The 14815-nt window shown below is 43.9% G+C and overlaps 1 protein-coding gene across 6 annotated transcripts in view; it reads right to left on the bottom strand.

The window, feature by feature from the left end:
- CNTNAP2 (contactin associated protein 2) overlaps positions 1-14815 on the bottom strand; it is a 1976111-nt gene that overhangs the window by 252798 nt on the left and 1708498 nt on the right. For all 6 annotated transcript variants that reach the window (XM_072777573.1, XM_072777574.1, XM_072777575.1 and 3 more), the window contains one exon: positions 4446-4616. In XM_072777573.1, coding sequence (XP_072633674.1) covers positions 4446-4616 — 171 coding nt within the window. The remainder of the gene's footprint in view (positions 1-4445; positions 4617-14815) is intronic.

The following is a 14815-nucleotide window of genomic DNA, read 5'->3' as shown; positions in this document are numbered from 1 at the left end:
TTCCCTCCCGTTCGTCCAAACCCTTCTGGTTCACAAGATTCTCCTCCTTAATAGATATGTGAGCTCAGTTTTCTACCACATACAACAGCTGCACGAACAAACAAAACCACAAAACCAAACCAGAGTTCCCAATCCCTACATTCCTCTCCACTCACCCCACACTGTCTGACTTTTTGACAGTGACCTCTACGTGTTAAACTTGATAGACACTTTATGTCCTTATTTTAGTGACCTCGCAGCTCAGTAGTACCAAACACTCTTTTTGTTTTGTTTTGTTTTTCTTGAAATTCTTTCTTCACTTGATCCCGGGATCTCACTGTCTCCCTACTTCTCTGCTCATCTTCTGCAAGCTCTTTTGCTTCCTTCTATCCCTTAAATGTGATTTTTGTTCTTAGACATCTTTTTTTTTTTCCTGTCTCTATACATTTGTTATGCGCAATCTCATTCATGCTGAAGGCACCAAATACTTATTTCCTGATGATTCCCTCAGTGATGATGACTCTCGAACTGTATTTCTGACACCAGTCTCTCTGTTGGGATCCAGATTTGTATGTACATCCCCCTTCAGACGTGCCCACCTGAATAGATACTACCCTATCTGGGAGACACGCAAACTCAAGATACCCAAGTGTTGTTTGTGTTTTGCCCTCAAACGCCATATTTTTTAGTAAAAGGTGCTACACTTGTGTAATAGTCAAAACCAGAAATGTGGTTTCATTCTAGAACCTTGCTCTCTACTTCATCGTGAGAGCCATTTTTAAAAATCAGTGGAATCTACCTCCTACGGATCCCTCACATCTCTACCCCTATGTTGCTGTCTCCCCCTTCCATCCACTCTGCCTCTGTTTTAACATAAGCCCCCATCGGTTCTTGTCTGCCTCTCCATCTTCTCTCTGGTGAACGCAAATCTGATGGTGTTCTGACCCTGTTCAGTGTAACTGTTAGGGTCAAGTCAAGCCAAATCTGTCCCCTGAGCCCAGAGTGCATGGAGTGCTCTGCCCCTGCCAGCCCATCTGGCTCCAGCTCTCTGCTCCCCAGCACAAGGCTCCCCAAAACACAGGCCGCTCCCTTGGGAGCCCTTGGGTTCCATCCCCCACACCCTCACTCACTGGTGTGCTCCTCCTGCCGTGTTTTCCTTCCTGATCCCCATTCCTCTCCTACCTCCTTCACCTGAGTGGCTCCTGCTCATCCATCACAATTTAATTAAAGCATCACACTCCATGGGAAGCACTCCTTGTTTTCCGGTCAGGTTTGGATCTTCCCCCTCGGAGCTCTCCACCACCTCAATGTATTTTAGGAGGTGGTGTGGTCTGGTGTTAACAGCAATGACTCTGGGACAGAGCAAAAATGTTTGGGGTCAGGCACCAGGCCTGCCATTCCTAGCTAGGTGATCTTGGCAACTTACTTGCCCTGGGCCTCAGTTTCCTCATTTGTAAAGTAGAGATGTTAATGGTACTGCCCGTCTCAAAGGCTGGTGGGCAAGCGAGATGATTTTACAAAAAGTCCGTGGAACAGCGCCTGACACACAGGGAGCCTGAATAAAACCGAGCTATTTTTGTTTTTATTGTAACTACTGATTTTCTTGTCTACTTTCCAAAACAGACAGAGAGAAGTCTGATTTCCCTCTGAGGGAAAGAAGCCATGCCTATTCTGACTACGTTCCCTCGGCACCTCGCACAGCATCTGGGACATTGTAGGTACTCAATAAACACTCACTGAATGAGTGAACAAATACACAGAGTGCGTGAAGTACGGCCTTAAAATCTCACCTGTGAAGTATGCTAATGAACAGCATCAGTCTGATTTTCTCTTGCATGTTTTTTTTTTTTTTACTTTCACAGTAAGATGTTGATGGTATCTCATTAACTTAGTATAACTGACTCACTGTTCTTAGAGTCAAGACTCTCCTACTCCTGACAGGGGGGCACGATGTAGTTAATTAACAGAAATGTTATTCTGGAAGCCATGAACTGTGTAGGCATGAACTGTGAAAAAATTCCTCAGAGACACAAGCAGAGAAACAAAATCTGAATTCCTATCAGAGAGAGATCAGAAAGCCTACCAAGTTAAAGGGGGAAAAAAAAACCCCACGTAGAGACAGTTTTTACAAGTATGACTTTAGGAATCCTCTTCCCTGAGCTCCTGGATGAGAAAACAGGTGTGCAGAGTGCCTCAAGTACAGGAGAGACAGAGATACAGAGAGAGGTGCCGGGGAGAGGGTGCTCCACCTCCACCCACTGCCCGTGCACCCTGCAGAGAAGAGTCTGGAGCCGTGTCATACATGATGCAGCTCCATGTGGCCATATTTCCCTCCATGTCCTTCATGGAAGCATCCCTTCCTGTTTGCTTTGAAGAAATACAGAAATTCTCAAATACAGAAGCCTGCCCTTTTTTTTTCTCCCCTCGGTTCCTCTGAACCTCACTGGAGATGTTCTATCATGATGGGTGAATATTCCATAGCTCTGCACTGGGGGATCTCAGCTACCCTTAGTAACTGTTAGAAGACCTGGAGGACTCTGGGCAGAGGCCCGCCTGTAGCATGAATGTGCCATGCTTCTTTACCGGAGGGAAACTCTATGACAAAACGAGGTTATCATTCTCCCTTTGCACAGAGTTTTCATATGACAGAAAGACTGGGGAAACTTTGAGAGCATCTCGGAAGATCCTTCATCATCAGAAATAATTGGAATTCTATTATGCAGGAGCTGAGGAGAAACCCTTGCTTGCTCCGTCTACACTTGGTCTGTCTCCTTTCCAACCCTGGCTCAGGCTTACTAAATAAGGACAAGGTGAATCTAAGTAATTTTATGGAAGCGTGTAGAATTACTCAAATATGGATCGTGAGCTTTCTCTTTGAAAGTATATAAAATACATGAAATATATAAAATACAACGTGGAAGTTGGAAAACAGTTTAACTGTGCAAGGTGAAAATCCCTTCAAGATAATTCCAGTCCACAATTCATGTAAAGAGAGGATGACTATTTACTTTTTAAAAAAAAATATATTTTTAAAAGTAATCTCTACACTGAAAGTGAGGCTTGAACCTACAACCCTGATCAGAATCACATGCTCTACTGGCTGAGCCAGCCAGGTGTCCCCGACTATTTGTTAACTTTTTAATTCTAGGGTTAGAATATTCTCAGTCTCCCCTTTCAATCAGATCTGGCTGGATTAGATCTGTAATGAGCATCCTCAGGAATATGATAATGACACCTCCTAGAGACTGAAATAAAAGCTTTATGAGTATCCATATTCTATTATCATAATAGCCCTACAAATTACCACCCCCATTTTACAGATCAGAAAATCGGGATTCAAAGAGATTAAGCAATCTATCCAAGGACTTAGATTTCGACCTGAGAATATGAATTTCAAAGACCGCTAATCACGATCCACTATTTTACAAAAAGAATCCCATGGGATTAGAGCAGAAAAACATTGCCCGAGATTCCCTTTTTAAAAGACCACATTGCATAATCGCATCTATGAAAAGAGAAAAATATTCCATCAGATATTTCTGGGGAATGGGTTTGGGAACATGATGGGTCCAGACCCAGTGACTCAGGCCCTCATGTAATATGGTATAGACTAGCAAAAAGGGGACTTTTCGATGTGGGGAGGGATACTGATATTTTGTGGAGGGACACAGGGACCTTGACTTGTGTGCCCATTCTAGTTCTGGTCACGTCTGTCACCTATGCTGACTCTTTCTTGGTCTGAACAGCTAAGAGAGCCTTGCAAATATTCACCAAACCTGGGAGTTTATGGATTGTACATTCCAGAACCTGAACTTCTGGCCCGAGGATAAAATGGCTCGGGAATAAGGAGAACTGCACTTCTCACAGTTGGCGAACCCCTACCTTCCACAGATGGCATTTCCCAAACCACAGGACCTCGTGAAGGTCTTTGGGATCCAAGGCAAGCTGGGCTGAGCTAGGCAACATCTGCTCTTGCTCTGGTTATGATAGTTTCTGTACCCTTAGTGAAATAAATTCAGAAGGGAGACCTTTAGAGGGTATGTGGGTTTGGGGCCTGTTCTGGAAAGCTGCAGACTCAAGAGTTTCTTCGTATGACCCAATGCTGTCTCTGCTGCTTCATTAACTCAGACAGACCTTAATTTTTAGTATCCCTCTTTTTAATTTTTTATTATCCCTCCCAGTCCCTTATGTCTTACTCCCGACCACTTTGCACAAGTCTCTGTCTCTCATCTTCTTCCTCGAATTGCATTGCCTGGGAATCTCTAACTGTGCAGGTTTCCTCTGGAGCAATCTGAAGGCAGGGGGCCAAGGTCTTTCTCAAGTCTGTGTATCTACCTTCCAGCACCATTTCCAGAACAAAGGCTGCCATTGATGTTGGGATCCAGGGACATTAGTTCATCAGGGTTGGGATCCGCTGGAAGGGACAAGAGAGGCTGTTCACGAGTTGACAGAGAGTTTATACTCACATTTCAGCTCGAGTTTGATGAAATCTGTGTTGCCCAGGTTTTCCAGAAACACTCCTCGGGGGATTAATGTCTTGAAGTAGAAAGAAATGTCGGCACTCGTCTCCCCTTGGAAAGTAGAGAAGTGCAGGTAGGATGATGGGTTTGGGAAGGAGGCGGCATTCCAATAATTCCCTGTGGAAGGGGAGAAACAGGGTTATTTGTACCTTCATCATGAGAGGTATAAGAAAGACAGCCATTTCTTGAGTTTTGCCAAGTTTCCATTGGCAGTAACTCTTGTGCCCTCGCTTTCTGCTGCACATCACCACACAAAATCCCCCTCCAAATTTTTGGCTTTCCAGAAGTTCTACGTGTGTGCGTAAGAGACTGTTTTATTAATGATGGAAAGTTGGGGAGCAACCCTGGAGGAGAAAATGGAGGGAAGCCCCTGGCACTACCATGTGCGGCGGTGGGGGGTGGGGGGTGCTGTTTTGAACTCACGCACATGTACCAGTGGCTGAAGTGTGGTGCAAGAGGCACCTGGGCTAAACCCAGAGGCATAGGATAGGAATGAGGTCTTTGGTCTTCTGCTCTTGCTTCTCATCCATTTTTGTCTTTGAATAAGCAGCACCTGCTCAGATGCTGGGTACAGGTGCTGCAGGAATAAGGTGTGGGGAGAGGCGGAAGCTCTGGGGAGTGGGGAGCTGAAGAAAAGGTGGGATGAGCAGGCAACCAGGCAAGGCCAGTCGTCTTCCCACCCCTCCCAGTCCAAACCTTCACAGGCAAGGGAATGTCTCCCCTGCCAACCTCTTCCTGCGGATTTCAGGTGAGGGGGTAGGGAGTGCTGAGCTGAGCCCAGCTACGGGCTCTCAACCAGCCTCTACCCTTGAACCCATGGGGAAGACACAGTTGTACACCCCCTCCCCTGCCACCTGCTCACTTGGTGGGAGGCAGTGTCCCCAGGAGAGAAGCAGTTCACAGGGCAAAATAAAAACACCCAGCTCTATGACTCACATCCCATTAGAACAGATGGACCGAGAATTTAATACAACCAGGAGCTGACTCTTGACTTTATCTCCAGGGGAGAAAGTCCTTATGAATGTGAACATTTCTGAGTATGTTTATTATTGACGCTAAGGACTAAAATACAGGAGCATGCTTTAGAATAGCCACTGAAGCCTTTCTCTTTAGTCCCAACCCCCTGTTAACATCACCAGGTTAGGCCCAAAATGGAGTCACTCATGCTAAGTCCCACATCAACAAACCAAAACTTAAGGAAGTTTCAATACCCTGCTCTCCCACAAAAGGAAGGCTTGAGGGAAAAGCCAAAAGGCTTTTGTCTGCTCAGCACACTTTACCTGACTGGGCCCCGTGCCCCCCCTTTGCTCCCTACAAGGGAAGTAACCCCGCTTTAGCCAATCAGCATATGCCCAGGGCAACTTCCTTGTTCTCACTCACTTTGGTCTAGAAAAATTACTTCCTTCCCATAGCTCGTCAGGGATACTTTCTATCTGCTAGATTAGATGTTTCCTGATTCATGAATCACTGAATAAAACCCAACAAGGTCAGTAAATTGTCTGTGCAAAATTTTCTTCTTACATCTGAGGTTTTTTTTTTTTTCTTTTTACTGATTTTTGCTGTATCTTCCCTTCAAAGAACACAATCAAGTTCACTCTAATTGTTTTTATTCCTGCATTTTTTCCCTTTTTTCACACAAAGTATGCACATATGCCATATTAAGTTCAACTGCTATTTTTTAAAAAACATTTTATGTATTTATGTGAGAGAGAGTGAGAGACAGAATGAGCATGAGCAGTGGGGAGGAGTAAGGGGAGAGGGAGAAGCAGCTTCCCCACTGAACAGGAAGCCCAATGTGGGGCTTAATCCCAGGACTTGGGGGATCATGACCTGAACCACCCAGGTGCCCTCAACTGCTATTCTTAAATAAACTATTTTTGTGCTGGTACTGCTATACTTAAACTATAATTTTAAATTAAATATATGATGTTGTTATTTACTGAGATATTTAAATATCCTCTTATTCAATTCATGTTGTTTTCATTCTCAGCAATACCCAGTATATAGTGACATGTAGATAAGTGAACGGCAATTTATAACCAGTGAGTCAGTGCAAAATGTTCATAAATGTCTTCATTAAGGTAAAACAGTGGTGGTAGTGGTCAAACCTATTATTTAAGGGGTCCCAAAAGTCTAAGTGGAGTTTTGAGCTATTTTTTTTTTAAATTGCAATATCTGATGGGCACTGAGGGGGGCACTTGATGGGATGAGCACTGGGTGTTATTCTATATGTTGGCAAATTGAACCCCAATAAAAAATAAACTTATAAAAAATAAATAAATTGCAATATCATAGCTTTCAGCAGTAGAAAAATAGACTAGTTTCCTCTTGGGAAGAAGAATATGGCATGATGTTGGTTAGACTAATATCCTGAAAAGAAAGAATCTTAATGATTGTGTAAGTTGCTATCATCTGAGGGCCGAGTCCTCTTCCTGACTCAAGATCTGGTGAAAATACTGTGAGGGGACGTAGGGCTCACCTTTCCCTGCTGTCTGAGCACGAAGGTCTCTCAAGGGAAAACCTAAATCAAACTAGAAGTTGCAGCCCTCTCACCAACCAGAGTTCTGGGAGGAATGAAGCCGGGTCCCCAGGGCCTGGAGGATGCAGCTCCTCGTAATTGGGTGAGAGCCCTATACCAACCAAGGAGGTTGCAAGGATCAGAGTCTTCAGCCACTCTTCAGCCTAACGCAAAGCAATTCTGTCTCTTTAGGCCGAATGCCCAGGACATGAACGTAATTAACATTTTAAAGTTTCATTCCAATCAGGTGCATTCCTGTTTTCTGAGGTGGTGATGTATTTAACGGAAGGGCAGTTGTCTAAAATGATTCTAGAAACAGGAAAGCTAAAAGTAAAACATGTCAGTATTTATTTGAGGTCCAGCGCTGGTTATTCAGACAGAAATGTCCCCGGAGAAGAGAAGGGCAGTTTAATCAGGTCTTCCAGTTTGATGAAAGATCCCTACAGACCACAATTCCATTTGTTCTAACTCTATGCTCACTAAGCAACTTCGAACTAATTTAGCCTTTTGAATAGACATATTCGCGGGGAAATTGAGTCTTGTGCAAATGGTAGTTACCAGTCATCCTCCCGGAAATGTCTGGGTTCTCTCTTGGTATCTTTGGTGCTGTCACTTGCTGTATGTCCCAAGTCCCTGGATGAACGGGCTAAGTCCAGATTCTTGATCGGCAGCAGGGAGGCCCCTCTCGGGACCTGACTAGTGGGGTCAGACTTGAGGTGCTGAAGGGGAGCCAAAGGGCACGAGCAGAGGACATCAGAAATTCTATTTAGTGGTCCCTCATGGAATTGGTTAAGGAAACAGGGATACGTGGTGCGAAGGTTTTGATGAGCAGGGTGGACAATAAGAAAGTTTGGTTGCCACTGCTCCAGACCCTGATGAACTTCTGTGAGACCTGTTCTAGTGAGACTGTAGCTCAGTTTCTGGGATTCCGGGTTATAACAAAATAAGAAGTGTGCTTTTTTTTTTTTTTTTTTTTTTTTTTTTTCTCTAGTGCTCACTGTGCTTCATAAGGCAAGGAGCTTACAGCATTATTATTGTTTACTCTGTTCCCAACTGACCATAAGCTCCTGGAAAGCTAGGAGAAAACCATTTCATCTCTGTAACCTTTGGCCCCAGAACTTAGTAAGTACTCAATAAATAATTATTAAACCAGTGAATAAGTGAATAGCTGCCCCCTCAGTTACATCCAATTCCACTCCATATGCAAAGTCCTCATGGGACAAAATCTACTTTATGGTAACCTGAGTATTGAAGATACTAAATAAAGATAAATAAAAGCTGACACTACTTTAGCACCTCCTGATAGCTGGGCCCTGCCTCCACTAGCACACTGTAATTTTTCTTACCTGTGACTTAATTTCTATTTTTCCCTACAGACCTCATTGAACAATGCCCCGCATTTGCAAGACTGATGGTCTCATAACCTTAAGATTATTGAAACAGCCGCAATTTGTACTTGCTATCAAGGTCAGGGCTATAGAGGGGAAGGTGATATTGGATGAGAATACCAAGTTGGAAATAAGAGATTTCGCTGTACGGCAAAGACTGGTGTCTCAGCAGGTGTGGACAGGCAAAAGGGGGCAAGGCTGGAAGGTGTGAAGCAGGACAGAAGTACATATCTGAGGCCAGAGGGGCCAGTCAACAGCCACAGAATAACGAGGCAGGTACAGAGATGAGGAGGGCCCCAGCCGAGGGCTGCACAACAGTAATGATCAAAGGCTGGGCAAGATGGCGGGCATGAGGTGGAAGGCTCCACCAGCTTGAAAACCACTTGGCCATTTAAGAAGCTTTTTGAACACATCGTGGGCCAGGCCTGGGCTCATGTCCTGAGGCGAGAGAGCCAGCAGGTACCTCCAGCCAGTGCAGGAGAGTGGGGCTGGGCCGACCAACCAGGCCCTCAGTATCCCTGCAAACCTCAGTGAGTCGCTAATAAAAAATGCAGCGTCATCCATTCATCCAAATTCTTTAGCAGCTCTTCAAACTCACCGATGATTATTTGGTATGGGATTCTGACTTCAAACATTCCAAGGATCTTTTCTGTTGGGCAGTATTAAAGAATTTCAAACTAAAATGGAACTGTAGGATAGGATATAGAATGGAAACTCTCACCCACGGGCCCCCATGAAAATAAAACTTACAGACTTTACAGACTGGCTGACTGATTTCTCATAAATGCTCGATTTACAGACATCTGATAATATTGGAATGGGGTTGCTTGGTCAGGGGCTACAGCATAACCACCTCAGGAAATTTTTGCTTATGGTTTCCAGACGCATGAACAAGAAATGACTTCGGTTGGGCTGGTCTTGAAAAATAAGCTGAATTGAGCTTTGTTTGTCTGACTGGACTGGTTTTGTGTGCTTAGGGAATTTTCACAGCTGACCTCTGTTTGTTTTTTATTTTAACAGACCTAACTGGACTCTCTCCTCTCCTTATGCCCTGGCCCATAAATACAGCCTTCCCCAAACCCTCAACAGATGCCTGGAGCTTGCTATGGTCTAGGTGTCCCAAATCACAATTCCTCTGCTATTCCCAGATAAACTCCTCTTTTTTTTTTTTTTGGATAATTTTGAGCTTGCTTTGATTTACCTTTTTTTTTTTTTTTTTAAGTTGACAGCAGCAATTAATTATAAGCCTAGTTTTAATCTCTAACCAAGTCTTACAGGTACATAGTTTTGAACAGTCCAGTAGTGGACTGAGGGGACATAGGGACATTGCAAAATGCAACTCCCTGCTCCACCCCTCCCACCACAACCCCTACATTTTTAACTCTTTCAGTTATATCCTTGTACTTGTAAAATATATATGCCGTTATGTATTAATTTTTGCATTTTAGATACATTTGGTCTACTTTCTGAAAGCAAAGACTGAGCATTTTTTACAAGCACATCTCCTTCCCTTTCTCCATATTCCCCCAAACTAGCAAACTCACAGATTTTTGTTTATACTGAAATTCATTTTTAGTACTATGTATTAGTTACTAGTGAGCCAACTAGTAAAATCTAATTATATTTTCTTTTGTGTATAATTTTTTTTTGTTTTTCTAGACTCAATAATCACCTATTTTTTCATTGGCTTGGTTTTCTTTGTACCTGTCATAAATTCTCTCCAAATCCTTCAACCCATCTATAACACTCTTCCCACAAATGTTTGCAACATGACACACATTGAGTAATCTAGTGGCCCCCTTTTTGTCCCTTGGAGGCACCTTCTCCAGCTTCTGTCTTCCTACTGCCCTGTGGGCTGACTCTTCTCAGGGTTGTTGCACAGCCCCCGTCCTGGGACCTGTCTCTTGCCATGACTGCAGGCCGTCCTTATGCTACTTTTCAGTATTAAATGACCAAATTTCTGGACCCTGTGACTTTGGGTGATCCTTCTCTCTGGGTCTACACCTTCATTTCCATAGGCACATCCACCTGTAGCTTTTTCAGAAAAGGAATGTAGGAGGTCAACTTTCCAGATCCTTGCTTTTCTGAAGTCATTATTCTACTTTCACACCTAATTGGGACACTTCAGAAAATTACCCTGCCATGGAATTTTAAAGGCATTTCTTCATTATCTTCAAGCTTTCTGTGTTGTTACCAAGAAAGCTAATGCTTTCTGATTACTACATCTTGCACGTAACTGATGGGGTTCAAGACGCGCTCCCTCCAAATATGGCATCTTAGCATATTGAATATTTTGAGCTGAAGGAATATAAGAAATGGCAGGTGTGGGAAGGACTCTCTGACCCTCCCCTGAAGCAGGTCATAGACCTGAGGTGAGGTGTCCTCTCTCTCCCTGAGAAAAGGAACATCATCATCTCGAAAGGCAAAGGAACCTGTGAGGAATCAGAACAACCTTGCCGAGTTTCGACCAGCTTACTACACGTCGCTCATACATGGTCCTATCACGTCTTTCCACGACTTTCTACTATTCATCAACCTTAGTACAGAATCACTCAAGTTTAACCATTTCATTATGAAGGCTCCCATGTCATGTAAAACTTACTTTATGTAAATTGTATGCTTTCTTCTGCTAATCTACCTTTGTCAGTTTAATTTTTAGATCCAGCCAGGAACCCTAAGAGGACTGAGGACAGCTTTTGCCTCTCCTATATCATTTGTACCTTTTTGCCTCTGGAAACTGTCAGGATATTTAACTCCCTTAAATGAAACTTTGTACAGCTGCTTGGTATGGATCTCTTCCCCCTGTGAGGTCTGGGGATTTAATTTTTCCAATCCTTCTTTCTCAAATACCTATTAGTTTTATATTTACCTTTATTTCTCTTACTCCTTCACATTACTAATTTAGATCTTTCTTCTTTGTGCTTTACTTTTTTGGACATTCCTTCAGCTTTATTTTCAGCATTGCGATTGTGTTTTTATTTCAGCAATTACATCTCTCACCTCCAAGTATTATTTCTTGTTCTCTGATGGTCCCCCTTTTTATAGCACTCTGTTTTAGGTTGTTTGTTGCTACTATTACTACTATTGTTATTAGTTTTTGATGCAATATCTTATTTGAGAAAATAAATTTCATTTTAAAAGGTTTTCTTCTGCTTTCTGCATTATCTCTGTTTCTTCTGAGATCTTTTTCCTTGCCCTATTGTTAGCTTGGACTCTTTGTTTCATGAGGTCCTTGACATCACCTTCAATGGTTGGTGAGTCTTTCGTATCCATTCATGCTGACTGGTGAAGTACTAGCAAGTGGACTGGACTCTGTGAATATGTGGTCTGGGGGTGGTGGTGGCTTCATTGATGGCTGGGCTTTCCTACAATGTGGGGAGCTTCCTATCTCATAGAGGGGCCTCCAAATATCAACATCTGTGACCTCTTTTGGGACATAGATCATTCGATTTCTTGGGAGAAGAAATCTTCCAACTTTTTCATGAGGAATATACATGTGATGGTCAGTGTTCTGGTTGCTCAGAGAGGGAAGTGGAGGGGGTTCATAGTTAGATGGTTAGGTAGATCTCTATGTCTTCTGTTTTAATGGAGGAGTTTTGACTCCTTTTTCTTTGGTGCCTACTTCTGGAGTGTTAACCTCTCACCTCCTGCTTGGGTGAATAAGAGAGCCATTGGCATGATTGGAGAACGTGAACTGGGGGTATAGCTGATGCTACAGAGACTTCCAACCAATTTTCTGTGAGCCTCGCCCCACAGGGCCTCCTGCCCACTCCCATTCCTGAACCTGCTAGAGTTTGCTTCGCATCTGCCTGTCCACAGTCTGGACTCATGGGTCTTCCTGTACTGTAAGGAAAGAAGCAGCAGAACATGTGACATGCCAGAGGTACCCCTGTGACGGTGGTGGTAGCAAGAGCAAGGAGTGCTGCGGAGCTGGGCTGGAGAGGACGGTGGGGTGACAGTAAATGATTCTCGTGGGGGCTGCTCTGGTTTGTCACGTGGCGAAGCTGCCATGTGCTGGTCCCCATGCAGGCTCTAGGGTCTGGCTCTGCTACCCATCCCCACTGGGCGACTTGGGACATGTTTCTTGATCTTCCTCAATCTCCATTTCCTCATTTGTGCAATGGCATAACAATGCAACGTCTTTTATTGGTTGTTGAGAATCACAGAAGATAATCCGTGACATGCATTTAGCAGAGTGCTGAGCACAATGTAAGTGTTCCACATGTTACTATTACTGTTACTAATACCAAGAGGACAATAATTGCTTTGGTGTCACTTGCAGTCACTGTCTGAGGGCTTAGCCAGGGAGTGGGGGAGGATGGGAAAACAGTTTCTTCTGAAACAGGTATAGAGGAAGTCAGCAAACCTCAAGGCCCCTCCCAAGGCTTCCGTACCCTGTGGGTGAATTCTCTAAGGGGGAGCAGCAAACCACCCCCAGCTAAATTGAGATAACCTCCAATTCAGACTTCTCCAGCCAGATGGCTCATCTCAGACTCATACCTATGTCTGCCCTTTGGCTTTTTCTCTTCTCACCCCTCTGCTCATTGGCTTTCAAAACTGTGTGCTCCCTGTTTCTTCGTCTCCTTACTGACTTAAAAAACATTCCTTCAGGACACATACACACAAATGGGAGTCACTTTGAGCCTTGGTAATGTGATAAATAGTTTTGTAGAGCAGCCATTGAACAAAAATCTAATGAACAAGGGAGCAGCTGAGCACCTAAGAAAGTGGATAATCTATAGATGATCTCACTTGAACAAAGGTATGCCAGAGGTACCTGTAGGCTTTCTTCCTGTTTCCTCAGTGGTAACTAGGTAACTAGTTACTAGGTAACTAGATATGTAGGAAAAGGTGAAGAGCCAGTGGCTGGAAGACTGGGCATCTGGCCGACCAGGAGGAGACTGCACGTGGGCTCTCCAGCTGTGGGCCATGGTTTGGTGAGGCCATGGCTGCGGGTGTGGTTGGGATGCCAATGGCTCTCACAACCAGCAATTTCCTCAGAGCCATCCAGTGGCCCAGTCCTGGGACCACACTGAGACACGTAGCTACCGTCTTTGCTTTAAGTGGTATGCAGTTTTTAATGTAAATAGGAGTTCTGAGGAGACAAATTACTCTGAAAATTTTTAGTGACCCCAAGGTTAGACATTTGGGTACTCTTTGAGTTATGCAATGAGCCTTCTATTGTTTACCAGGGGCTGGGTGCTATTTACAACAATAAGCCAGATGGCTCCATTTGCATGTAGATTTGAGTCTATTTGTAGAGGTGTCCTTATGGGTAGAAAAAAAAAATGACTTCCTTAATTAAACCATTTTGTACATTCAGGAAAGGTAAAAGTAGCTTTGTTCAGCTCCCAGCCTGATTTTATACGGCAAGCTCAACCTCAAAATGAAGGGCTCCATGTTAAAATGTTAGTAACTGGCAAGGTGTCACCCTCACCAGCAAGTCTTTTCTGTTGCCACAAAACGCAGAGCTCGTGGGCGGTGTCAACAATGCAAATCTTTCACCTTGTGTCTCCCTATGGTTTGGTTCAAGAATGGGGTCAGGATGCCGCAGACAAAGAGAATAGAATAGTCAAACACCTGAGGTCACGATGCTTCCTGCACCTACTGTGAGCTGACCAGTAGCCCCATCATGGGGGATGTGATGAAGCTGGGGTGTCCTAATCAGTCGTGGAAACTCACATGTTGAATCTGTCAACCGTGTGTATAAAGCACTGTAGTACTAAAGAGGTAATTTTATTTTATTTTGAATGCATGGTTCTGTGTACTCGGATATTTGGAGATGGGGAGCAGGTCTAAAGCTCTCCAGAGTCTCCATGCTAGATCCCTAAACCTTCTCACACTATCCTTATTGGGACCGTGAGTCATGCCTAACTAGTTACACTAGTCACCTTAAGTATAATGGGATTCAAAGGCAAAAATTATTACCCAGAGGTGGAGAAATGAATAACTTAGTTTTGTAAGGGAAATAGCTGTGCCCTCTGCTCTTCCTTCATATTTCTGTCTCGGGTAAACTCTTACGGTCTCTATGTGATCGATTCCGAAGGCCGGAACAGCAAGCCTGAATGTCTCCTACCCTGGTGATTGAAGGATTGGACGAAGATCTGTCTGCTTTAGCAAAAATGAGACTGTTGCATCTGGAGGCTGGAGCACACATTTACATCCCTACATGCAGGCTGAAATTAAAAATATTTAACAAGTCATGTAGTACACAGGAGTGGCCGTGACAGAGCTACTCCGGGGACTGCCTGACTTTCAAATGCTTGCACGTACGTCCCACGGATAAATCAGCTTTTCTTTCTTTTCCTGAGTGATTTCATTTCCTTTCATGATTTCAAAGTGCTAACCACAGACTGGTGGTTCTGCAATTTATGCACAGTTAGGTCGCTCCTTGGAGTTGAAGATTAACC

Source organism: Canis lupus, chromosome 15 (assembly GCF_048164855.1).
Source record: "Canis lupus baileyi chromosome 15, mCanLup2.hap1, whole genome shotgun sequence".
Taxonomy (NCBI): Eukaryota; Metazoa; Chordata; class Mammalia; order Carnivora; family Canidae; genus Canis; species Canis lupus.
Note: the sequence above shows the minus strand (reverse complement) of the source record. Positions and strands in the feature narration are given on the sequence as shown.